The 25,513-nt window shown below is 58.7% G+C and overlaps 1 protein-coding gene and 2 long non-coding RNA genes across 4 annotated transcripts; 1 reads left to right on the top strand and 2 right to left on the bottom strand.

Moving 5' to 3' along the window:
- Positions 1 to 1,003: 1,003 nt before the first annotated feature.
- On the bottom strand, positions 1,004 to 3,917 carry ANKRD9 (ankyrin repeat domain 9). Of its 2 annotated transcripts, none has more exons than XM_053224962.1 (3): positions 3,669 to 3,917; positions 2,605 to 2,676; positions 1,004 to 2,137 (listed from the first exon to the last, which is right to left on the bottom strand). In XM_053224962.1, exon 3 carries the CDS (start codon positions 2,076 to 2,078, stop codon positions 1,116 to 1,118), a length of 963 nt encoding a protein of 320 aa, XP_053080937.1. In that variant the 5' UTR covers positions 2,079 to 2,137; positions 2,605 to 2,676; positions 3,669 to 3,917; the 3' UTR covers positions 1,004 to 1,115. The 2 variants fall into 2 exon arrangements, with proteins under 2 accessions (XP_053080937.1, XP_026922481.2); XM_027066680.2 differs by having other exon boundaries at positions 1,004 to 2,143; positions 3,669 to 3,916.
- A 37-nt stretch (positions 3,918 to 3,954) lies between these two features.
- On the top strand, positions 3,955 to 10,536 carry LOC113601467 (uncharacterized). Its single transcript, XR_003422775.2, has 5 exons — positions 3,955 to 5,503; positions 5,817 to 6,025; positions 6,506 to 6,664; positions 7,625 to 7,671; positions 8,120 to 10,536. It is a non-coding gene; the product is annotated as an uncharacterized LOC113601467 (long non-coding RNA).
- A 9,697-nt stretch (positions 10,537 to 20,233) lies between these two features.
- On the bottom strand, positions 20,234 to 22,492 carry LOC128316130 (uncharacterized). Its single transcript, XR_008299726.1, has 3 exons — positions 22,205 to 22,492; positions 21,297 to 21,351; positions 20,234 to 20,959 (listed from the first exon to the last, which is right to left on the bottom strand). It is a non-coding gene; the product is annotated as an uncharacterized LOC128316130 (long non-coding RNA).
- Positions 22,493 to 25,513: the final 3,021 nt, after the last annotated feature.

The raw sequence follows: 25,513 nt of genomic DNA on the forward strand, positions 1-25,513 counted from the left end.
CCCTCCAGCCCGAGCCACGCAGCTTGGATTTCATAGCCCAGCGGAACTCCCCGGGGCCGAACGGCCTGGCCATCCTCCCTGGCCTCGAGGCTCCTTAGGGCACGGACCAGGCTTGTCCATCAGTCCATTTGTCCTGAAGGATGGCGGCACATCCGTTAACAATCTTCTTCAGAACCTTCCTACAGAAGCCAGCTCCATTAGCTGGGGCAAGAGCGCTTGCCCCACTGGGAGCCACAGCCACCCAGTCACCCTCTGGGGACTGGGCCAGGGGAACACCTGGGATCCCACACCAAGGGCCGGACCCAGGTCAGGCCCGGAGGAAGGCACATCTAACACCACCAGAAGACAGGGTGGAGGGAGGCGGGGAACAGGGGCCTGAGGCACCAGAGGCTTCCTGGCAGAGGAGAGGAAAGCAGGAGCGGGGGACTTGGTGCCTGCTACTCATCAGGGAAGACGGACAAGCCCAGGCCTGGATACGCCAGTTCTGGGGGGAAGTGTCACAAGGATATCCAAGGAGGGGACGCGGGAGAAGCGGGAGCACAGCCTGGATCACGCCTCCCCCCACGCCAGCACAGCAAGCCTTCCCATCCTCCTCTGTCCCACACAGGAGTTCGCAAGGCCCTATATGCCAACTGCACAGAGGACCTCTTTCCCAGAACCTCACAGGACCTGCTCTCTTGGCCTCTAGGCCCTCGCACATGCTGTCCCCAGCTCAGGCACGTCAGTCCACACCCACAGCCCCTGCCCAATTCCTGCTCAGCTCAGCTGTCATTCCCTCTGGGACACCTGGTCCTGGAGGCTCTACATCAACATGGAAAGCTTCAGGGGCTGGACAGTGAGCAGAGGGTAGGGCCTGGCTCTAGGAGTCACGTGACTCCTGTACCCTTGCAAAAAGGGTGGGAGGCGGGGAGCTGGGCTCAGCCGGATCCCAGAAACCCGCAGCCGGGGACCCACCTGACCATCAAGGCCCAGCCTGCAGTGCGTGCAACATACGAAGCAGAGATTCTCCTACACAGAGATCAATATATGTAAAGTGCTGGGTACAACGCTCTGAAAAATAGTATTTCCAAAAATCCAACGAGCAGCCCCCCCCCCCCCCCACTCCCCGCCGAGGTCTAGCCCTTGCCCGTGAGGTCCAGCGGCTGCAGGAAGGGCGGCAGCGGCAGCTCGTCCAGGGCCTCAGGGAAGCGTCCAGGCGAGATGGCGGTGACCAGCACCTGCATGGCGCGCACGAAGAGCGAGGGCGGCGCCAGGCCCGCCAGCCACTGGAACTTGTCCTCGCCCAGCAGCCGCTGCCAGCGCGGCCGGTCGCCCAGCAGCTCCCGGCGGGCAGGGCCGGCGGCGCCCGCGGGCGTGTACAGCGCCAGCAGGTCGAGCAGCAGCAGGCGGCGCTGGCGCGGCTCCCCGGGCGCAGAGGCGGGCGCCCCGGCGGCGGCGGCGGCGGAATTGGGGGCCCCGGCGTCACGGCCCAGCTGGCGCAGCAGCAGCTCAAGAGGCGTAAGGCCGCCGCCGTCGCGCAGGCCGGGTGACGCGCCGTGGCCAAGCAGCAGGAAGAGGCACTCGGGGCGCGCCAGCTCGCAGGCCGCGTGCAGCGCCGTGCCACCACCCTCCACGCGGCTGCAGCCGCGCCGGTCCAGCACGCGCGCGCGCTCCTCGGGCGGGAAGTCGCGCACGGTGCGCAGGATGCGGCGCAGGATGCCCACGCGGTTGTAGCGCACGGCCAGCGCCACGTGCGGCCCGGGCGCCGCGCAGCAGCGGAAGCCGGCGCTGGGCGGCGCGAGCGCGCGCCGCGGGAACGTGGCCAGCAGGTAGTGCGCGTACGCCTGGTGGTCGTGCACGAGCGCGTAGAGCAGCGCCTCGGAGGGCGAGTAAGCGGCGGCGCGGCCGCGCTCGTCCCAGTGGAAGGCCTCGCTGGCGCGCATGTCCTCGAGCAGCCACACCGGCAGCAGGTCGCGGACGGCCTGGTAGAAGGCGAACGACGACTTGCGACACTGCTTCTGCGCCCTTGAGCGCGCCGCGCCTGCGCCCTCCGGCCCGCCGTCCGCGCCGCCCCCGGGCCGCCGCGCGTCCCACGGCATGCTGGTGGCGGACGCCGGCCTCCCGGCCTCACGGCATGGGCCCGGCGGCAGCTGACCACCTGCACCTGCGGAGAGGGGATCGCGGTGAGGCTCCAAAGCTCGAGGTTGCCTGCTGCTTAGGAGGGGCCCTTCTCTGCTAGGTCCCAACCCACCTCCCACATCCTTGATCTAGATGCCTCTGCTCTCCCTCCCTTAAAGTGTCTTGTTCTCCGGCACCTCTGCTAGAGATGCCCTTCCATTCCCCCTACCCTCAGAGCCCCACCCGCCATCAAGACCACGCCGAAAACCCACCTCCCCACCTCTTTCAGCCCAGAGACCTGCTGACCTGGCTGACTAGGCTCACCAGGTGCATCCAACCCCAAACAGAAAAGACCAGGTTGGGGGGCAGGAAAGTTGGAGCCCACCTCTCCAGCTGAGCCAAGCTCCACCTAACCATGACCCTATCCTCTGACCCCTGACCACAGGTGGGAGCCCCTAGGGCCTCCCCCCGTCCCAGACAGGGACAGAGTTCTAGACCCAGACCTACCTGGTTCCTGCACTCTGATCACAGGACGTTGAGTATATATCACTCTCTTTCTCTGAGCCTCAGCTTCCTCATCTGTAAAAAAGGGGGTGGGAGAAATGGAAGTTGTGAGCCCCAGCTGGGTGAGCTGGGGTGGAGCCTTCTACCCAAACATGATGTTTACTGGATATCATCAACCCTAGCTGCTGGGAGGAGGCCGCAACGAAATCAACCTAGAAACGGGTATGCACAACGCTTTACAGCAAATCCCCTCCAGGTCTGCAACTTCTCTTGATCTTCCCAACTACTAGATGAAGCAGGTACTGTCATCCCATTTTCCAGCAAGAGACAAGCTTGTCCAAGGTCAGTCAGCAAGTCATGGTACAGCCAAGCCTAGAACCAAGATTTCCTGCCTCCCATTTTGGGCTCATTCCAGAAATGGGGGGGGGGGGAGCCCCCAACCCACAGGGAGCCCAGCTTGAGCCCTGCCTGACCTTGCCCGCTGAGCCCCCGGCCCCAAACTGAGCCCTGGTCTCTGACTCCTGACCCTGGTCCAAGCTCCCCACTGCTTTCTCTCAAGGGTAAGCTGTTGGTCACAAGGGGCCTGGGTCAGCGCACAGGCCGCGTCCACACACACTGGGTAACTAAGTTACAGAGACGAACACTCTGGGGAGTGGGCTACAGCCGCAGTGCTCTTTGGGGGGCACCATGCCCGAAACACCCCCCCCAAGCCTGGGACTCTGCGTCCCAGGTGTATGTACCCCTGTGTGGATACCCGTGGGGCGCCAGGCGGGTTACGTAAAGTTGGGCCGCCCCACGTCACTGGGCAGCGAGTCACAGCCGCGGCTCCGTGAATGGGGGGGTTGGGCCACCGAAGGCAGGGCTGTACGCCCGGGGCCGCCCGCCAGCTCCTCCCCGTCCCCTCCCGGCGGCCGCGGGTCGCGGGGGTCGAGGCCAGGGTGTTTGCCGACCGGTGGCCAGAGCAGCGAGGGCTGCACCTGCGTGTGCATATGCCCAGGGGACACGAGGGGGCGGCGGCCAGGGGAGAGCACCCGGGGCTGCGGGCCGGGGGTAGGCGGGGGACTCACCGTGGGGGACAGCAGGGCCTTGGGCCTGACGTCCCAGTCCCCGTCCCGCTGAGGGCCGAAGCGCGCGCTGTTACCCCGCGGGTAGGCGCGCAGGCAAAGGTCCCAAGACGGGCGGGCGAGAGGAAGCCGCCGCCGCCCGCGCCCGCGCCCGCCGCAGCCGCGGTCTGAGCCGCCGCGGCCGGATCGCTGGGCGGCGGCGCCGGCGGCGGGCGGGCGGCGGGCGGCGCAGTGCGGTCGGAGCCCGGTAGGACCGCGGGACCGTCCTCCGCAGCCATTGGCCCGCACTGCCGGCCCCCGCCGCCGCCCATTGGTCGCCACGCTGCACCATTGTTACGTCACCAGCCGGTGGGCGGGGCGCCCGGCCAGACCCGCGGAAAAGTTGGGAGAAACTTGCGGGCGCGCGGGGGGGCGGGGCTGGCACAGGCCGATGCGGGGCGGGGCTCCCGGAAACCCGAGCTGCGGGCGAGGAAAGGCCCCCCGGCGGCCCGGGAACGGGAGGATGATTGGGCCGATTTGCGGGGTGGGTCCCGGCGCGCGCGTAGGCGCTCCGGCTCCCTGGAGTGTGACTTCCCTCGTCACCCCACAAGTCCTATTCCACCTCCCCAGTAACCCTCTGTGACCTTGAGGGAGACCTCCGGAGCTGTTTCCCATCAGTCCATGGAGGGGTCAAAGGGCAGGAGCTCTGACTCCTCCTAAGGGACCCAACTGCGTTCTGCCAGGCCAGGGTCGGGGCATCGGGAGCCCCTGCTTTAGGCTGACGTTCCCAGGGGACGGTCCAATGGATGCAGGCAGCTATAAATGAGCGCGGACTGTGTGCCAATCTCAGTGCTAAACATACTTGATTTCACTTCATTTTCACAGTCGATAGCGGTGGAAACTATGACCCCCCATTCACAGGCCAGGAAATTGAGGCTCGCAGGGAGGTGGCCTCCCAAGTGAGGAGCAGCCAGAAGGGAAACCAGGTGCTTTGCCTACTTTTCTTCAGACATGGTGGTGGATTGGGCCCCAGCTGCCCCAGACTCTCCACGAAGGGTCCAAGGTTTGGGGTGCCACACATGCGGGCACCCAAGGTCATGCTGAGACCCCACCAGATGCCCCCACCTGAAGCACTGCCCTACCTAGGGGGGGTGTGATCTCATAGGCCCGCAGTGAAGCTCTTGGGGTCCAGGGCGACCACCAGATTTAGAGAAAGTAGGTCATTGACCCGGGAATGTGGGATCCACCTGCCTCGCCTAGGCTTTCCCCTGCTCCTCTCTCTAGGCCCTCAGTTTCCCTGCATTTTCTCCCAGCTTTTCCATTCTGGACGTCTCTGAGTATGATGGGGGGAGGGGCAAAGTGAATGGAGATCCTGGGGTTGACTGTTTGCCCTCTGGAGCCCCCAGACCCTGGGAGTGAGAGCTTCCTAGGGAAGTGGTGCCCGAGGTGAACTACCTGTGGCTCAGAGCTCGGGCCCCTTGCTTCCTCGTCCTCATCCTTTTTCAGGGCTGGAGTTGAGACCTCATGCCATCTCCAGGACTACCAGTGGAGTGAGGTTGTAAGGGCATCGGCCGCAGGTGCCAGGGTGTGCAGCTGGCCTCAGGGCAAGTCTCTCTCCACCCCTGGCTTCCCTCCTTGCCTTTCCCTTCAATTTGTCTTCTTCACTGGGGTTCTGAAAGGCCTCTTTCTAAAAGGTCATGTCTGACCCCATATCTCCACCACTTAGAAGCTTCCTGTGCACATGATTAGCCAGAAAGACCAGGTGGGCAGAGGAAAGGCATTCCCCACTGAGGAACAGTTGGAGCAAAGGTCTGGGAGTGGCTGAAGAAGGCTGAAGATGTCAGTCAGGAGGGGCCAAGGTACATATGTCCTTGAATGCTGGGGCAGGTAGCTTGCGTTTGTCCTGAGGATTTGGAAGTGATGGCAGAAAGGGTTTGGAGGTCAGTTGGTTAGTGAATTATTTCAGGCATATGAAAATAATCATAATGAATGCCTGGGAACCACGGTCCAGTTTAAGAAATAACAGGTGGGTAACTCTGAAGGCCCGTGTGCCCATCCTGCCCACCCCCTGCCAGCCCTGGGTCTTTCCCACGGTGGCAGCTGACATTGTAACACTGTCCATCATGGCACCAATCAGCCCTCGCTGCCAGCGCCTTGCTCTCTCCTCCCAAGGTTACTTTCAGACTCACCCTCTGGGGTACATGCTGCTCTGGGTCGCCGAGGCATCTTCTGCTGGTGGGAGCTGTCCCCCGTGCCTGGCACACGTGTGGTCTCGCAGAGCTTCTGGCTGTGAACATCCTGCCTATGTCTACTTGGGGACCGTGCTGGGGCCTGGACGCAGGGACAGGGCGTGCCCCTCCACGTCAGCCTTTTAATGCCAGGTGCTCGGCTGCCCTATAAGGCTGCTTCAGGAACAGTTCGAACAGGGTGCAGAGGGGCAGCTTCCCTCAGGAAGGGAGGATGGACTTGGAGGGGGTGGAGGGCAGCTGGGGCAGAGGGGAGTGGATGGAAGATGAAGAGACGGAGGCCTGGGGTGGAGAGGGGCTACCCTGCCCAGTCCTGGATGCCCTCAGCAGGGAGTGGGAGTGCTCACCAGCACAGCTGTCTTGGTATGGGGTTTGACTTTTAACACTGTAGTGTTTCCTCTGGAACCCAACCCAAGCCCCACTCCCCTCTGTCCTGGAAGAACTTGTCCCACAGGACAGGCATCTGGGTGTGCCCAGGTAGTGAGGAGAGCCATTCAGGGTGTGTGTTACAGGTAGAGGGAGGAAGGTACGGAGTGCTCCCTGGGGGAGGAGGTTGGTGCCAAACATGCTGGCTGTTTTTTGTTTTTTTAATGTTTATTGATTTTCGAGAGACAGAGTACGAGCAGGGGAAGGGCAGAAAGAGGGAGACACAGAATCCGAAGCAGGCTCCAGGCTGTCAGCACAGAGCCCGACGTGGGGCTCAAACTCACAGACTGAGAGATCACGACCTGAGCCAAAGCCAGCCGCTTCACCCACTGAGCCACACAGGCACCCGTAAGCACGCTGGCTTCTAATCAGCTATTCACCAACTGTGGGACCATAGGCTGAGTAACTCCACCTGTCTGAGCTCCAGTTTCTTATCTGTGAAATGAGTCAGGTGGATTTTCAGATCTCAAAAGGAAGCTGTTCCAAGGGGCAGGATTGGGCAAGGGCCAGGACCTTGAGAAAGCAGAGGGAAGTATGGGAAGCGGCCAGGACCAGGAAAGAAGATAGGGAGACCCTACCCCCTGCCACCACCACCCCTGGGTCCTCTCCTGACTTCAACTAGCTGTGCTGGGCCAAAGCCCACCTAGTCTCCAGGGGCCTGTTCCATGGGTGCTTGCTCCTACCCCTCCAGCTTCTCCCCTTGGACAGCTGGGCTTGTCCCCACCTGCCCTGGCGTTCAAGGTCGCCCACAGAGCTCTCCACCCCATCCAACCAGTCTTTCAAGGCTCAACATGAGATGCCAGTACAGACCAAAGACAGGATACAACTAAGCGAAGACAAGTGATACCATGGGAACCAAAGAGTCCAACATACATGGCAAAGGAGTGACATTCAGAATGTGTAAAGATCTCTTGCAACCCAGTGAGAAAGGTTAACCCAGGAGGAAAATGGGCAAGCAGTATGAATAGGCGATTCACACGCTGGCCAACAAACACATGAAGATACTCAGTTCTGTAAGAAATCAGCAAAGGTACAACCTCTTGTATTGCCTACTGGCCAAAACTGAAGTGGCCAGTAACAGCCTATATTGTCAGGGTGAAGAATCAGGCCTTCACTCTCATGCAGAGGTGGGGAGGGCACTCCAAAGGCACTTGGGTCCAGCAATCTTTGGGTTAGCTATCTTATCCCAGGTAAGTACTTGCCCACACGCCAACAAGTTCCACTACTGTGGGTTTTGTTCACTTGCTTACTTCTTTAAAGTCTTATGAAAGAATTTAGCCTTAATTTTATATCTTATGTCTATTTCAGAGGTAAATCTTGGGAGAGAATACAGGTGACTACCAAGTAACAAGAAGGTAGGGTGCCTGCTGCATTTTTAACAATGAAAACCTGGAAAACACCTAAGTGTCCAAAAGGGAATGGCTAAAATAATCATGATGTACCCTTCCCAGCTCTGGTTTCTGCCACACAGCAGCTGGTCCCTGCTCTTCTGCTGGGCTTGTGGAAAGGATTGTGTGAGCCTGGGGCCTAGGCACCAACTCCCTCACATGCCCCAGACTTCACTCTTCCCCTCTCCATCCCCAGGGAGACAGTTTCTATGGCTTCCCTGGGTCTTTGTAGGATCTCTGGATCTGGCCATGCTGGATTTTGAGCTTTCACATTAAATGAGCTGGTAAATTCTCTCTTTGGCACAGGCCAGTTGGAGGCAGGGCCCAGCACTTGAGAAAGTCCTGACTCTTTACTTACCTGGGACAGTAGCTGTCATACCAGCATAATTATAAGTGTTGCCTTCTCTGTCAACAGGTCCTGGTTTCGAAGGTTAATCACACGGCTACCATATGACTAATGCACATGTCAGTACCATGCAGCCACAGTCAAGAGCAAAGAGCCTGAGCTCCTCATTCGTCAAGTGGAGAGAATCTGCCACAGAGAGCCGTCCTGAGGGGTATGGAGCTCTCATAGGACACAGCTCTGCCTGGCACCGAGTTAGCCTCCAAAACTGAGCTGTTAGGATTTCTTTGTAAATATTTCAACACAAAAATGTTAAAAGAAAAAGCATACATATTGTTTGGAAAGTGCTGGAGGCCACACATTGATCTCTTGCCAGCAGTGTCTCTTGGGGAGAGAATCGGCAAGAAGGAGGAAGGGACCCTTTTAGTTCTTATTCTCTGGACCTTCTTTGTGGTTTGAATCTTTCATGAGGGGCACATACTCAGATATCATTTGTGCAATTAAGGTAAGTTTTATTTATTTATTTATTTATTAATTATTTATTTATTTATTTATTTATTTTCTTTAAATATCCTCTAAGCCCAACGAGGGCTTGAACTCACAACCCTGAGGTCAAGAGTCACACACTCTACTGGCTGGGCTAGCCAGGCACCCCAAGCTAAGTTTTTAGAGAGGCAGTTTCCATTGGCAAACTGCTATCTCATGGCCATTATCTCATTGACTTACCCAGCAAGGTAGGTTGGATCATCAGCCCACTTTGCAGGCGGGGAAACTGAGGCTCAAGGGGACAGAGCTTTGCCCACAGAGATGGAACCTATAAGCTTTGTGTTGTCCCAAGAAGAGAAGGCTTTGGTTTCATGAGTTCCAGGCTGATGAGGCTGCGGCCCCCTCCTCCTAGAAGTCTCTCCCACTCACAGAATGGGAGGCCTCAGATGCAGGTTGGGGTGGTGGGTCAGGGGCCCTCCATCCCTGGCCAGGGGAGTCGGCAGTCAGCCAGCACTTCTAAGCAGCTTCACTCATTAGTTTATCCAACAAACGGGCCCTTAGAGCCTGTTCTGAGGACCAGACGTGAGTGGGCAGGAGAGGCTTCCGGGAGGAGTCACCTGTACCCTCTTGCGTCATCAGTCAAGTCCCAAGGGCCGGTGTCCACTCTGACCCCATCCGTCTGCACTGCTCCAGCCCACCTCCCAGGTCAGGCTGCCCACCCCACTCCAGGCTGCAGTCCCAACTCCAGCCCTTGCTCATGCTGTTCCCTCTGGCCTAGATGGCCAGTCCCCAGAAGTCCATGTGGACCCATTTCAGGTGTCACCTGACTAAAGGAGCCCCCCCACCCCAGCCTCTTTGGGTGCCTACCTCAGTGTCCTGCACTCCTGGGGGCTTCTCCTCTGTCAGACCACAGGGAGGGGCCCGCCTGCCCCTGCAGGAGGGCAGTGGGTGCCCCATAAATGCTGATGACTAAGTGGAGAAGGAGTTAGGTGGGTGGATGAGGTCAGGACACCCCACGGTGGGGGGAGCAGGCAGGGGTGGGAGCCTAGCCTGGTTGGCTGTGGGGAGTGATGCCTGAGGTGCCCTGGAGGGCTGGGAGCAGGAAGTCCGTGATTCATCTGGGCTGCACCAGAGTCCTGGCCACTAGGAAGCCCTAAGCACAAGGGGGAGACTCAACAGAGAGGCCCAGCCCAAGTGCAGACTGTGGGACACAGACCACGCTCCTCAGATGGAGGCCTCCTCCAGCTGCCCTGGGGACAGCAAAAGTGGCAGGAGGGGAGGTTGGCAGGCACAGAAAGCAGTGGGGAAGGCAGAAGGCCAAACTTGTCCTCCCTCCCCCGCCAGTGCAAGGGCACAGGACAGCTGCCAGGCTGTGTGACCTTGGAAGCGACAGTGCCCCCTGAGGGCCAAGAAGTATGTGGCTAAGCCCTCTGGGTCGCCCTGGGAAGTGGCAGCAAGCTGAACACCCAGGGCCATGGGGACAAGCACAGCCAAAGTGGACCAGGCTAAGACAGCCCCCCACTGTCTGAGCCTCCCGCCTTATTTTCCATTGCTCCCTCTTGCGTAGAGAGTTCTGGCTTGCGGGGTGCCTGGTTGGCTCAGTGGGTTAAGTGTCTGACTCTTGGTTTTGGCTCATGGTTTCAGCTCAGGTCATGATCTCATGGTTGGTGGGATCCAGCCCCTTGTGGGGTTTTGTTCTGATGGTGTGGAGCCGGCTTGGGATTCTGGGATTCTCTCTCTCTCTCTCTCTCTGCCCCTCCCCATAGAACATTAAAAAGGGGGGGGGGCACCTGAGTGGTTCAGTCAGTTAAGCATCTGACTTTGGCTCAGGTCATGATCTCTCCATCTATGGGTTTGAGCCCAGCGTGGGTCTCTGTGCTGACAGCATGGAGCCCGGAGCCTGCTTCCGATTCTGTGTCTCCCTCTCTCTCTGCCCCTGCCCCCTGCTCACATTCTGTCTCTGTCTCAAAAACAAACATTAAAATAATAATAATAATAATCATCATCATAATAAAAAGAGTTCTGGCTTGCAGTGAAGTGAGGGAGAAGGGGATACTGAGGCCCTAGCGCCAGGCCTGGCCCAGGTCACACAGCTGTCTTAACAGCGGCCCTTGTGTGCCAGCAGAGCCTGGGAACACTCCCCACCTTCCCAAGACCCCTCCAGCCGTGGGGGCCTGGATCCGTCCAAAGAAACCTTTTCTCTCCGGTGACTCGAAAAGGAAACAAATTCGGGGAAGCGGAGCCACTCGGCAAGGCGCCAAAGCAGGTGTATGGAGGGAGGGGACGGTGACTTGTTTCGCTGCACCCACTGGCCGCAGAGCTTGAAAAGGTGAGTCCCCCACCGGACCCCGCTCTGCGGCCCTGAGGAGGGGGCCAGGCACCGGCCGGAGCCAGTGTGGGCTCCGCCTCAGTTTCCCTGTCGGAGCAGGGGACCAGAGCAGGCCCCGGTGCGGTCCCGCCCAACCGGCGCCAACCGGCGCCCCCCAGCGCCCAGCGCGGGCCGACACCGTCCCCTGGCGGCCGCGCGCGTCTTCGCAGCCTGAAGCCGGTCCAGGCCCAGCCAGGGTGTGGGGCCAGGTCGCCCGGGCGCAAGGACGTCTGAGCGCCCTTACCCGGCGGCGGGGTCCACGGGCTTGGGTCTCCACCCCCGACACCTCACCCCGCTCGCCACTCGCTATGTGGCCTCCGCAAGCCTCTTTCCATTCTGGGCCTCAGTCTTCGCCGTAAAATAGCCGCGATCCTGCCCACTCCACACCCAGAGCTGCCCCTCGGGCGCCCGCGCGGCTTGCCCGCCCCGCCCTCCAGGGTAGCTGGGGCCCCCCTCGTGGGCGGGGCTCGGGGGGGGGGGGAGGGTGCCCTGACCAGCCAATCGGAAGTCCCGGGGCGTGGAGGGCGGGGCGGATCGGGAGAGGAGGGGCCAGAAGCGGCTGGGCGGGGGGTGGGGCGGGCCGGTTTTCTCTCCCCGCGCCTCCCCCAGCCTGGAGCCCGTGGACCCCGCGGGGGGCCGCGTGAGGAGGGCGGCCCTCCCGGAGCGGAAGAGGCCGGGCGGCGCTGCGGTTTCCGGGTCTGGGGAGTGGGGACGAGCGCTGTCCCCTGCCCCCTGCCCCCTTTCCCTCCCGGGAGACGGCCTCGAGGTCCCCAGCCCGGCTTCTGAGCTCCTGCGGCCTGCAGGCACAGCCTCACCTGCCCCGCAGGGAACACACCTTCGCATTGGCTGTTCCCTCCACCGGGAATGTCGTCCACCTAGCCAGCGGCCGGACTACGCCCTCCAGGGGCTCCCCCGATTCCCGTCCCTGACCCCTTTCCCTGCCCTTCCCAGGTGCACTTTTATGGGTCTCCCGAGTGCCAGACCGGCCCAGGGTTCAACATACCCGACCCCTGTGATAGATGCACACACCGAGACCAGAGAGGTCTGAGTCCCTGGCCACAGGACGCACAGATGGGAAGCCGCTGGCAGGGAACCCAGCCATCCGCTGGTGGGCCACCCCTCATGTCACTGTGCCCCAAGCCTGTTCTCTGATCCCACTGCGGGGACCCTCCCCCCACCCCCAAGGACACGACTGGGGGGAGCCCACTGAGGGTCTAGTGCTGTCTGCACGGGGAGATCAGGGATCCCCAGGGAGCCTTCCCTTACTCTGCCACCCTTTGCCCAATGGGAAGCTGCAGTCCCTGAGAGTGGGGAGGGCCTTGCCAAGTGTCACTAAAGCCCTAGGCTTTTCTTGATGCCCATTATGGAGGGAACACAGAACTGGACTGGTGAGGTGACAGCTCAGTAATATCTGGGAGGGGCTTCCTGGCCCCAAAGAGGGGGGTGATTGGGAGAACGGCCCGTCTCCAAGAATGATGGACTGGGGGTGGGGAAGGAGAGTGGGCTGCAGTTAGGCCAGTGAACCCTGAGAGACAAATGAGACTTGCACAAGTGTATCAGCTATCTACTGCTGTGTAACAAACAATCCCACAACAGCGGCTTGAAACAACAATGATTTCTTATTTCTCACAATTCTCTGACTGGATCGTTCTTTTGCTTTATGTGCCATCAGCTGAGTCGTTTATACAGCTACAATTAGCTGGAGGCTCAACTTGGGCAAAACATCCAAGGTGGCTTCACCTACATGGCTGCAGCTGATGTGAGCTGTCGGCTAGGAGCTCAGCTTGCTGCCAGCGTGGGCTGTCATCCCAGATTCTTTGGCGCTCCTCTACTTGGCCACTCCACGTGGCTATCATAGCCTTCCTCACATCATGGCAGCTAGGTTCCACAGAGAACAAGCCCCAACATGCAAGACTTATCCACCCTCTACTTCCATCACAGCTGCTAACATTTCATTGGCCGGAACAAGTGACATGGCCAAGCCCAGAGTTAATGTGGAATGAGATGTTGCAAGGGGCCACCAAAGTCACCAGTGGGAACATAGTGAAGACACAGGAGGCAGTGAACCTTCAGGGGCCAGAATAACCAAGTAAGGATCCCGGAGGAGGAAGGGCTTGACCAAAGCAGGGCAGGAACTCTGTTCTCCCTGCTTCTGTCCTGGGACCCACCGAGACTGGAGAATAACCAACCACTATGTAAAAATAGTAACTGGGAAATTTTTTCGTTGGAGATGATGCTCCGTGGACAATGAAAGCAGGGTGAAGGGATAGTGTGATGCAACGTGGCAGATGGGGCAGCTGCTTTAGATGAGGTGGTCAGGGAGGACTTCTCAGAGAAGGTGACATTTAGGCTGAGCTCTGATGGACAGAAGGAGTCAGCCTTGAGGAAGGCAGAGGGAAATGAATTCCAGGCAGAGGGAACAATTGTAGCAGAGGCCTTGATTTGGGAGTGAGCTTGGCACACTTGAGGATTAGAGAGAAGACCGTGGGGGGGGGGGGGGCAGGGGGCACAGGGTCAGGTCACGTTGGGCCTTCTAGGCCTGGACAATACGGTTGGACTTTTCTCCCGAGGAACAATATGACTGAATCCTACATCGATCTACTGAGTACCTACCGTATGCCAGGCACCGTTCTAGGCACTTGGGACTCCGCAATGAACAAAGCAGAGAAACATCCCTGTCCTTGGGGAGTATGACCTGCTTTAAGAATTAACAAGCAAAACAAAACACTGCTAAAAGGGGACGAAAGCGGGGTGAGAGGGGGACGAAAGGGGGGTGCCTGAGAGGGAGAGGAAAAAACCAAGGAAGTGGCATTGTCAGACCTAAGAAGCAAGGGGAGGGGAGAGAGGGAAACTAAGGGAAAGTCAGGAATTTGGGAGACTATCTCCATGACTTTGGTGGTAGGCAAAGAGGTCTTAGATATTTTTCTATAAAAGACAAAAACTGACAAATGGGACTTTATAAAAATGGAAACATTTGCACTTCAAAAGATACCATTGATGATACCACAAACTGAATAGAACAGTTGCAAATCATCTATTTATCCAGAATATATCAAGAATTCTTGGAACTTAATAAGACACAAGACCCATTTTTTTTAAAGATCTTGTTTATTTGTTTAAATGTTTATTTACTTAGAGAGAGAGGGGAGGGGCAGAGAGAGAGAGAGGGAGAGAGAGAATCCCAAGGGGGTGCCATGCTGTCAGTGCAGACCCCAACTCGGGGCTCGAACTCACAAACTGTGAGATCATGACCCGGGCCGTAATCAAGAGTTGAATGCCCAACCAACTGAGCCATCCAGGAACACCAATATTTTATTTTTAAGTAATCTCTACACCCAATGGGGGCTCGAACTCATGACGCCAAGATCAAGAACCACACGCTCTACTGACTGAACCAGCCAGGCGCCCCCATGACCCAATTTTTTAAAAGGGGAAAAGATTGGAAAAGACACGTCACCAAGGAGGATACACAGAAGACCAACAGGCCAACATGAAAAGAGGCTCCAGTCGTTAGGAAATGCAAGTTAAAGCCACAATGAAACACCACCACACACCTATCAGGGAGTCCAACAATAAAAAGACGGACCACACCCAATCAGTGGCGGGGAGGTGGAGAACGGGCCACTCACACACCGTAGGTGGGACTGTAAATGGTGTGGCCACGCTGGAAAGCAGTTTCTCACACTTACTACTGTAAGACACGGCAGTCCTACTGCTCCGGATCCGCCCGAGAGAAATGAAAACAGGCCCACACACAGATCTGTACACATTCATAGCAGCAGTAGTCTTAAGAGCAAAAAAAAAAAAAAAAAAAGGAAACACACGTTCACGTTGAACAGATCAATAAACTGTGGCCCATCCACACAATGAAAAATTAGTCAGCAATAAAAAGGAACGAGCGACTGATCCGTGCCACGTAGAGAAACCTCAGGAACATGATGGGAAGGAAAAGAAGCCAAACGCACCTACGGTCCGCAATAATGCATCTTACACGGAACATTGTGTTAAGGGGGTGTTCTTATGACCGTAAAATCAAGTTTTTTAAGAAGAAACCAAACACAAAAGACTACACGTTGTAAGGTTCCACTGACAGGAAGTGTACGGAAGGCAAGGAGAGCAGGCGGGTGGTTGCCTGGGGCTGGAGATGGGAGCAGGGACTGACCTCAAAGAGGCACAAGGAGTTTTGTGCGGCTGATGGAAATGGTCTACACCTGGATTGTGCTGGGGTGGGTGGGGGAGCCCAAGTCCATAAACTTACTGAAAAGCACTGAGATGTGCCCTTACACCTGGGGGGACTTCATGGTGTATGAATTATACGCCAATATAGTTCTTAGAAAAAGGATGGAGGGCTGGCTGGGCCTAGGGAGTGGCCCGTGGCTCAGCTGAGCGCCTGCTAGTGCTGGGGGCAGGCGACCTGAGCCTTTCCAGGTTTCTGCCCCAAACCCTGGGGCCCAGTGTAGCTGCTTCCCTTAGGGCAGGAGCCCGGGCTGAGTAGGAGGGGTGTCTTCTGAGTTGTTTACCGCAAACCCTCCTTGAGGGAATGAGGCCTGTTGTGAATGATAAATGCTCCAAACCACAGTAGGTTCACTACCCCCCCCCCCCCCAAGTCTGCCGAACTGGGGAAATCCGTTTTCCTTCCACCAACAAGCTCAGGGCCCAGGGGAGGGGGCCGGCCCAGCTGCACAGGTGAAGCGGGCAATTAGTCATGCACAATTAGGGGCCGCTCCTCTTCTGGGGTGGGGGGCTCAGCCCCCTGGCACACACTTCGGGGGAGGGAAGATCCCGCTGGGAGAGGTAGGCAGACTGTGTGCCTGGGGGTGGGGCGGGAACTGCCTCCCCAGGCCCCGCCCCCTCACCCCTCCTCCCCCGCCCCGTGTGGGGACAGGGTCGCACTGACTTGAGCCTGGAAGCAAACACAGGCCCCTGTTCGCAGACACTCACCGAAGAGTCGGTGCAGAGAGTCCTAGACCCCAAAGAGGACACCCCTCTTTTGACCAGAGGTCAAAAAAAGCACAGGAGCTGTAGTCCTCACTGTCGGGGCTCCCTGAGAAAAGAGGCGCTGGCAGGAGGGCACAGGCTGCCCAGCAGAAGAGCGGAGCCTGGGGAGCTCCTGGGACCCCCCAAAACACACCCCCACTCCCATCCCACACCAACCAACTCCGCGAGCACCAAGACTCAGATGCCTTGTTGGACGCGACGCCTGTGGGGCTCGGCCCAGGGACGGGACTGCTCCGCCGCCACACTGACGCCCGTTGGTTAGACTCAAGCTTGAGGTTCAAAGGTCAGTCGGCTCAGACCTTGACCTTCATCCTCCAGGCCCCTCCCGGCAGCCCCTAACACAACACTAGCGTAGGTTGTTAAAGCAGCAGGTGCCCAGGTTCCACCTGGACAAGCCCCAGGACACCGGTTGAACTCCAGGGAGAGCCACAGCCCCCGCCCAGGGAAGGCCTGGCCTCCCCAACGCTGATTGGACCAGGTATGGACACCTGACCAAGCTGAGCCCATCCATAGGCTGAGCAGAGACCAATCAGGAATGGCCTGGTGAGAACGGAGCCAATCAGATACCACACTGGGCCTTGCGTGGGCTGGCTTCCGGCAGCCCTGGCTGGGGACCCGGAGGAGGGCGAGCCAGGTTGAGGCCCCCGAGCCTGGGAGGGGGAGAGGCCTGGTGGGAGGCCTGGCGCAGGCGTCCGCTTGACCCGGTTCAGACTTTCTCAAACCCACACGGCCGTCCACCGTCCACCTGGACCGGTGTCGCCCGTATCACTTCCGCTGCGCACTGAGCACAGACGCTCGTGACGTGTGGTGGTGCACGCGCTGTTTGTTCCAGTCCGTGTAACCTGAAGTCTCCGCCATCAAGATCGTGGTCCTCATCTGCACACTCACGTTCCTGGCAGAAGGTGGAAAACCCAGGGGTCCATCAGCAAACAAAACGTGGTCTATCCATACAGTGGAACATCACTCAGTCTTAACAAGGAAGAAAACGCTGACACCTGCTGCAGCAAAGGCCTCGAGGACAGGATGCTGAGTGGAACCGGCCAGTCACAGAAGGACAAGTACTGTGTCATTCACTCATAGGAGATCGTCAAATTCAGAGACACAAAGTAGAATGGGATGGGGGGGGGGGAGGGCTGGGGGAGGGGGACAGCCGAGTTCTTATTTAATGAGGACGGACTTACGGTTTGGGAGGATGAAAAAGTGTTGGAGGTGGTTGCACGACAGTGTGAATGTAATGGATACCACAGAACTGTGCACCTAAAAATGGCTGAATGGTAAATTTTATGTTTGTGCATTTTACCACGATTTAAAAAAACAAAAAACAAAAACAAAAACAAAACCGAAATGCCTCCATGCACCCAAGAGCTCATCCTGCACGGGGATCTACACACCAAGACTACCTGGAAGGCCCCTGCACCTTCCAACCAGAAGTATTTGTCTCCTGGGCGGGCTTGCGTGGGCCTGGCCAGAATAGCCTCATGCAGCTGGGCCTTGAGACCACTGAGTGAAATCTGGGCACTTCACCTACCTGCAAAGAGACATCACAGTGGCCAGTGGGAACGCTCAAGACTCGAGTGGCCGGGCAAACTGTCCTGCGGGGCCTTACGGGCTTGGAATTCAGGGCCACAGGAAGTGGGGAGAGGACCTGAATGTTCCATGGCCTCCTGGAGAGAAGCCTCACAGCCGGGCAGTACCCCCTCCTAGTGGCCTCCCAGAGGCTCCTCTTCCGGGAAGCAGGGAGTAGAGGGCAGGGCTGTTCACTGTAGCCACAGTGACGCTGCTTTTCCAGATTGCCAAGTCTGCCCGAGACGGCTTCGGACAGACACGGTGCCCCTGTGCAGTGCAAAGCCCTCCAACAGATCCTCTTTAAGGTTCTTGGGGGTCTGCTCTGTCCCAGGGAAGGACACAGCATCCCGACTACTGGCCCTACCCCATCCCCACTGTGGCCTCACTAGAGAGTGAAAGCAGAAAGGAAAAGGAGGCTCAGAGAGGTTAAGTGACATGCTCAGGGTCACACAGCTGATAACCTCAGAGCCAGGACTGGAAACCAGTCACTCTGACCACAAAACTCACACTCTCCTACAACTGTGTTTCTCAACTAGGAGTGGGTGAGTGAGTGTGTGGAGAGGAGCCCCAAGACAGACGTGGATCAGCCCCCAGAGCATTAGGTTTACTCAGACATCTGGGGTGGGAGGTGGGGAAGCAAGCCAATGGATAAAATCTTACTTCTTCATTACTCAACTTCATTACCTCATCCCCATAGTAAAGGGGCAGAGCACAACACCGGTATGGATTCTTCAGTAAATCCAGGGACCTCGGGCTGGCATCCGTCCCATCTTCTGAGTTCACTGGCCCCCACAATTAAGGAAACATTGGTGGAAAAGTTCGAGAAGGTTGTGTTCCATCTGCCACTTTGGGGAGAAAGTACCACCCCATCTTGTGACGTGCTTCACGACGACTCACCAAATGAAAGGATAAGTCCGCTGGAACAGGTCGGCACGGGTGTCCTTTGTGGCTGCCTCCAAGCCCCCCAGGTTGGCAATATGAACGCCCCAAGGTCCCGCTCATTTGTTATCTGAGTCACAGCAGGGTGGGATGGGGCAGGCAGGGCAGGGAGCCGTGTGCCCATGTGGCAGAGGCAGAGCTGAAGCCCAGAGAGGCCAGGGGCCCGTATGCACAGAACGAAAAGGGGGGAAGTAGTAAGTGTGACACAGGAAAAGTGAAGAGACCCCCAAAAAGACTGCTTTTTTGTGCCTCCATTTTTTAGGTATACTTCATGCCCACTGCAGAGCCTGACGCGCAGCTTGGATTCACAACCCTGAGATCAAGACTTGCACTGAGATACTATTCTGGCTGGGACCCATACCCTGCCTTACACATGCCTTTTAGGACAGATAATACATGTCTTCCTTATAAAGGTCAAGGAGTTAATGATTTCTTTGGAATTTTCCAGCACAACAGATAACATCTAAGGAGTGACCAGGTTGGGCATCATTCCCAAGACCACTGAGCCACCAAGACCCCTGGCTCCGGGGCATTAGTGCCTTACAGAGGACCTCTAAACACTCGCCTTTGTTCCTGGATGCCTGAGAAGACGTGTGCACAGGACCACAGTCCTCAGTAAAAACCCCAGAGTCCAAGCAAAGACTCTCTCTCCTTTCCGAGTCTCCCAGACACGGTCTGTCCCTGCACTCTGTGTCTGCAAGAAACTCCACTCTCACCTCCTGCTGGCCCGAATTTGATGTCACTCCTGTGACATCAAACCCTCTTGTTTGGTTCCGTGAGACCCCCTCTGGGTCCTCAGACCCAGCCAGCCTGCATTAAGGGGGGGTGCCCTGTGGCCCCGGCACCTCCTGCTTCTCTGGACTTGACCCTGATCCCGGCCACCCAGCCATCACCAGGCAGTGTCTGGGAGAGAGAACGCCCACTGCTTCTCTCACTTGCCCCGGCGGGGAGAGGGCCTAAAGAGGGGTGCAGCAACTCCCTGAGGCGCTGGAGCCTGGGGCACCCCAGGGATGACAGAGGCACCGCCCCAGCCCCTGGGTGTAGTGGTCCTTTGTGCCTCCCAGGCTGAGTCCCTGCACCCTTCCATCAGTCTGTCCATCTGACACACGGGGACGTGGCCACCCCAGGGTGAGGGGACAGGAAGGTGCTTCTGAGAGCATAGCCCTGGCAGACGCTCTGTGTGCTCAGGGGCTCTAGGACCCACAGGGGAGGCTGAGCAGGTGGGACTCCCTTCTTCTCTAAGGAGGGCTGTTGTTGGGCTCCTCAGTAAGACTCCCCCTGACGAGCGATTAAGCTACTAAAAACCATTTGAGGCCCCACCCCCCCATGAGGTGTCCAGTCATGACCCCCAGGGCTGCACTGCACCAAGACCTCATCGTTCCTCTTTGGGCCTCGTTACAGAAGGCCCCTTGAGACAGAAGAGCATTGGAATAAGTCAGACAGACCCGGAAGAAAACCCCAAACAACAGTGGCTGAGAAAGATAAAAGTTTCGTTTTCTTGCACTCTCAAGACGTTTACAGGTGGCCGGGGCTCGTGCGGCAAGCAGTGTCACGGTGCCAGGACCCTGAGCTCCTTGTATACTGTGGCTCTGCCGTGCAGTCTTCATTTCCAACATCATCACCTCATGGTCCAAAATGGCTGCTAACGCTCCTGCCATTAGATCTGCATTACAGGCAGCAGAAGGAGAAAGGGGAGTAGGGTGTGTCTTGCCCTTTAAGAACCTTTCCTAATGTCAAACACTATTTTTACATCCAGGCCAAAATTTAGTCACATGGTCACACCTAAGTATAATGGAGACTGGGAGGTATCTTGATTCCAAGCAGCAAATGCCCAGGTAACGTAGCAGGGGTTCTAATCCCTTGGACCACTGGAGGTGATGGGGTGGGGACAGGAACCTGGAGGACAGTGAGCAGTCTCTGCTACAACCACCAACAAGCTGTGTGCCCTTGGGCAAGTCCCTTCACCTCTCTGAGCTCCTGTCTGGGGGTGTAGGGTGGTGTCTCCCATGGGGGTACAGGAAGGCATGTCTCCGTGCCCGGACATTTTGTGACCTTGCAGCGGGGAGCCCAGGGAGGCTAAAACCAAGGACAGAAGATGATCCTGTTTTAAAGTTGCTGGTTCCTGGGTTTACAGATCGCCACGAGCGTTCGACGTGATGATTGATTTTCCACCTGCAAGCTGACTGTCACAGCCTGGAAGTGTCCACAAGATGAGCTGGAATGTGCCTGGAATCTAACAGACAAAGAAGAGAAGCAGTCCCGAAGACAGGGTGGGCGGGCTGGGAGGAGGACGAGGTGACAGGGGCCTGCAGGGGGTGGCCCAGGTCCTCTGAGACAAGAGGCAGCTGAGGCGACAGACACAAAGGCCACAGAGGTGGCAAGGATAGGGCACCCAAACCGGGGGTGGATTCTATGGGGAAGGGACATGGAGGCCTGGTGGAGAGGGACAGGGACAGGGAGGAGAGGATAGCATGTTGCTTTTCCTCGAAACTCCTTCTATGGCTTTCTTTTCCCTGCTGTGATCCAGGCCTGGGGCTGGGCACGGGGGAACGTGTCTGGAAGCAAAGGGCATATACAGGCAGTCAGCATGTGAGGTCCCCACCCCGCTCCCTTCCTGTCCCCTCGGCCCCCACCTCTGTGAAGTGGCCCCAGCAGTCAGGCAGCAGGGAAGTGTGTGCCTGTGACAGAGCGGATTTCCCCGTCTTTCTCTCGGCCTGAGGAAGCCCCCATGGGTTGCCTGCTTTTACTGGAGGACTGAGCCAGGGGGCAAGAAGGACACTCTATTTCGAGATGGGGCTCAAGCTGTTTCATACAAAAGACATGTGTCCTTAGCAGTGAAGCGCAGGATTCTGGGTCAGACAAGCTTTGCTCAAATCCGAGTCTCACACCTACCAGCTGTGTGACCACCAACGAGTCGCATAACCTCTCTGGGCCTCATATTCCTTATCTGCAAAACCAGGAGTTGTGAGGTGAAGCGAGAGGCTTTATAACAGGCCTCAGAGCAGCCGAAGTAAGTGCTCAGTGAAGGCGATCAGTGTGATCGGCACTGAGTATGATCAGTGACAATGACAGGAAATATGAGGGATTCTTGCTTTATGGCTGAGGGCACGGGCCACAGGACAGACAGCCTTGGCTTCTCCTGGTGAGGCAGAGACGGCAGAGGGTGGGGTGGTGAGGCTTGTTTAGAAGGCCCCGCCCAGCCTCCCTGCCCTCTGGCATCCCCCCCACCCTCCCCGTGGTACCGAGCCCAAGCTCTGAGGGGGGCGGGGCTGGCCCCAGGCTTCTGGGGTCCCTCTGATCCCTGAAGCCTCAACTGCTGTGGAGAGCCTCCAGGGCCGGAGTAAATACTGGAACGTCTCAGGGCGCTGCTTGGGGCACGAGCACCGGGAAGCCAACACAGTCTTCCTCGAGGGGGCTGCCAGGCCTGGGGCCACCGTCCACTCCTGCCCCCAGCCGGCCCGGACCAAGACCCTCAGGGGCCTCCACGGTCTCAGCACGCCCAGGCCCAGGCCCAGTCTGCTCTCTTGGTATCTGAACCCCTCTCTCCATGGGTTCCTGATGAGGACGACTTCCTCCCTCAGGCGGGAGAGGAAGCAGCCCGGCTGCCCTCCTCCCAGGGCAGGACCCGGCGTCTCTCTGTTCCTCTATGTGTCAGGCTGGCTGTGAGGGCCACAGTGTCTCCACCTGCATCTTGTCAGGGCCCCAGGGGGTCCACGGAGGCCCAGGGCTCAAGGCCCTCGACCCGGCTTCAAATCAGTTCTGCCATTTCCAGGCTGTGCAGCTTTGGACAAGTCACTCACCCTTTCTGAGCTCACTTCATCGGTAAACTGGGGATAACTGGGATTCTTGTGAGGCTGTGAATGACATCTGTTGATTTGTGTGTTTCTGTCCGTTCAGATTTTCCTGCTTTCCACAAGCACTCGCTGGGCAGCCCCTGGTGCCACGTCCTCAGCTCCCAGAGGGGAGCTTCTAGGGCCCGCCTGGCCCTCAGGGGGTGCCCGCTTCAGTGGGGGAGATGGCAGGTGACAGGCGGTCAGGACCCATAGCTCTGGCTGCTATGAATACCAGGCCGTAATGTGGGAGGAAATCTGAAGGACGGATGGGGGTGGGGGGCAGGATGGGGAGGCAGAGCCCCAACAAAGGCAGGACGTGTGAATACGTAGAGGTGGGGCGGTGTGCAGGACCTGGCTGGTGGGGGGGACAGTAGGAGTCTGGGCCCGGAGGAATGGGCTGTGGGGAGGGACTGGCCCAGGAGGTCAGGTGGGGTCCAGGGCGACCTTGGGCCATCCGGGCCAATGTGGAGCCCTCAGGACACCCATGAAGAAACAGGCCATGGGCAGGATCTGCCCTCGGGTCCAGCCGCAGCCCTCCTGTGGCCTGTGTTGCCTGCCCAGCCTTCCGCCACTGGGGGTGGGAGGGCTAATTCCCAAAGCCCGGCGCACCAGTGGACCTGGATTTTGCAGAAGGTTCCAGATGTTTAAATTCCAGCCTCCAGCCCCACCCCTTTGAATTTCTTGGCTCCAGCCAAATTCTCTCCTCCACATTCTCAAGGCCACCTGGCCTCTGCGGGGAAGGAGGGCCTGGGCAGGCCACACACACCAGGCTGGTGTCAGCTGGTCCCCAACACAGTCTGAAGACTGAGCCTTGGGGACTTGTAAAATGCTGGGGCTTCCTCAGTTCCCCAATCTTATGTCGTGTAGGCCACCAGGCCCCAGGGTGGGACTATGCCGGGAGGCCAGCCTAGTGAGGCCCGTCCCTGGGGGCTCAGATCCCCTCCTCTGGGACGGGCCTCAGCCCCAATTTGGGGCTCATCGAGGCTCTGTGGGGTCCAGGATCAGTTAAGATATCACAACGCTCTAGTCAAGGAAGCTCCTCCCAGGGCCTACAGAGACATCTGGGGTGCAGCACCCGCTCTGGCCCGGCACGAGCCCTGGGCGTGTGCTATTGCCCGTGACCGTGGCTGTCTGGAGGCTGGGCATGTGCCAGTTCCCCAGGTGCCCCAGCGGAGGTGTGTACAGGGTTCCTGGCCCGGCTTCTCACACAGCCCAGAGGGGTGGGGGTGGGGATGTCTCCTTCCATCGGCCTCAGCAGCCACTGAGCATGAGGGGGCTGGAGCAGTGAGCAAACCGGACCCAGGGCAGCCCCAGAGGCCTGGGTCCTGGGCCGCCAAGGACCCTGCCTGCCTCCGCCTGGGGCAGACGATTCATGGGGCCCCGGGGCCGGGTATCCCCAAGGAGTCTACCGTCCTGTTCTGAGACGGCTGGGTGGGTGAGCTTGTGGGGCTCCATTTCCTCATCCATAGATGGGGACGTCCCTCCCTCCTGGTGACGTCGCAAGGCAACGAAAGGAGACTCCAGGATGGGGTTCAGCCCCCGCAGATGGCAGGACTCACCCAGGGCTGGAGACTGGGAGGTCCCAGGGAAGGAAACCCAAGATTCCTTGGGAAGATGCTCCCTTCCGCCTGGCCTTGCCGGGTCCAGGGTCTTGGCAACACCTCTAGCGACCCGGGGAGGAGGTGAGAGTAGTGGCTGGAGGGGCGGCCTCTGGAGACCAGTGGACCCAAGTGCCCCCCAGCTGGTGGGTGGGATCAGAAGCCCCTCCTTTTACTGAAGTGGAGACAGGCCCAGGCCTTTGAGAGATGGGGGGCGATCTGTCCCAGGAGGGGCCACGGAGGCCAGAGAGGGGTAGGCCACCACCCGAGACCTGAGACCACCCCATTCCCTCTTCCATCAGTGATGAGCAGGCTCCACGTGGGTCCTGCGTTGGGAGGACGGGCCGGTTCTCCTCCTTCCCCCCCCCCCCCCAGCTGGCTGCTTCCCTCCCCCATCTGGCTCCTCCTCCAGAGCCACGGCTCCTGCCAAGAACGCCCACAGCCCAGGGGCCAGGCAGGGAAGCACACGCCTGACCCCACCCTCGTCCTCAAAGCTCCTCTGGCCTGTCTTCCTGGGAGAAACTGAGGCCCAGAGGCATTCAGCCGTCCCCCCCCCCCCGCCCCCACTCCGCACCCCTGGCATCTGAGGGCCTGAAGGAGTTTCCACACTTTGGAGGCTGTACTTCAGCAAGGTCTCCCCGCCACCTTCTTTTCAACCATTAGCGTGAAGGGAGCCCGCAGCGGTGGTTGGCCAGGGTCCCGTCCTCCTCCGAGGTCGCTGGTGCTCCCTCCTAATGCCCCCTCGGCCCACCTCTCGCCACCCCCCCCCCCATCCATACCACTACTCTCCCCACAGACTAGGAAGGGCGCTAGGGCCCAGAGGGGTGCAGGGCTGCCCCGGAGGTCCTGTCCCCTGCACACTCCCAGGCTACACTGAGGAGGGACTGGGGGCTGGGGGTGGCTGCGGCGCTCAGGCGGGCGGTGTCCGAATTCAGAATGGAGGAGGCCAAAAACGAGAGGGTTGGAGCATTCGTTCCACCGGCCATGCGTCTGTCCACGGGTCGTGTACGCGTGTCACCGGGCAGGGCCTAAGTGTATGCCCGCATGTCGGTGGGGCGTCTTGGGTGACAACTGCTAGGGCGTATTTGTGCATCTGTCTGGGGCGTGGGGGGGGGGGTTGGGGAGGGGAGGGCGTGAGCTGGAGATGTTCCCCTAGATGAAAAAATCTCTGTCACTCACTCACACACACACACACACACACACACACACACACCAGGATACCTGGAAGCCTGCTCCTAATATCCCCACGCCCCTTTCATCAGGGTGTCTGAAATTCCTCCGAGCATCTTCTGGGTGGAGCCACACACGCCCTGAGAGGGAGGGGCCGCGTCCCAGCCTGGAAGGCAGTCCTCGCATGGAGCCCCTCACCCACTACCTTCCCCTCTCTGGGCGCCAGGTCCCCCCCACCCCACCCAAGGCAGGTGGGTTACCTGCCCCCACATCACAGAGATGCAGGGAAAGCGCTCAGCCCCAGGCCGCGGGGCTGCTGATAGGATTTGGGGAGGCTCCTCTCCCTCGCCCCGCTCTGCTCCTTCCTGGGCGGTTTGCCCCACTGGGGGCGTGGGAGCTCCCCAACTTCTGTTTCCCCAGCGGAAAAGGAAGAAAAGGGTGTCTTCAGCCAGTCTTGTCTTCTTCAAACGTTTCCTTGTATCGGCTGCCTCTCACCCTACTTTCCTTT

This window comes from Acinonyx jubatus, chromosome B3 (assembly GCF_027475565.1).
Source record: "Acinonyx jubatus isolate Ajub_Pintada_27869175 chromosome B3, VMU_Ajub_asm_v1.0, whole genome shotgun sequence".
Classification (NCBI taxonomy): domain Eukaryota; kingdom Metazoa; phylum Chordata; class Mammalia; order Carnivora; family Felidae; genus Acinonyx; species Acinonyx jubatus.

Excerpts from the sequence above, each read along its gene's own strand:
- ANKRD9 (XM_053224962.1), bottom strand. The coding sequence starts at position 2,078 with ATGCCGTGGGACGCGCGGCGGCCCGGGGGCGGCGCGGACGGCGGGCCG.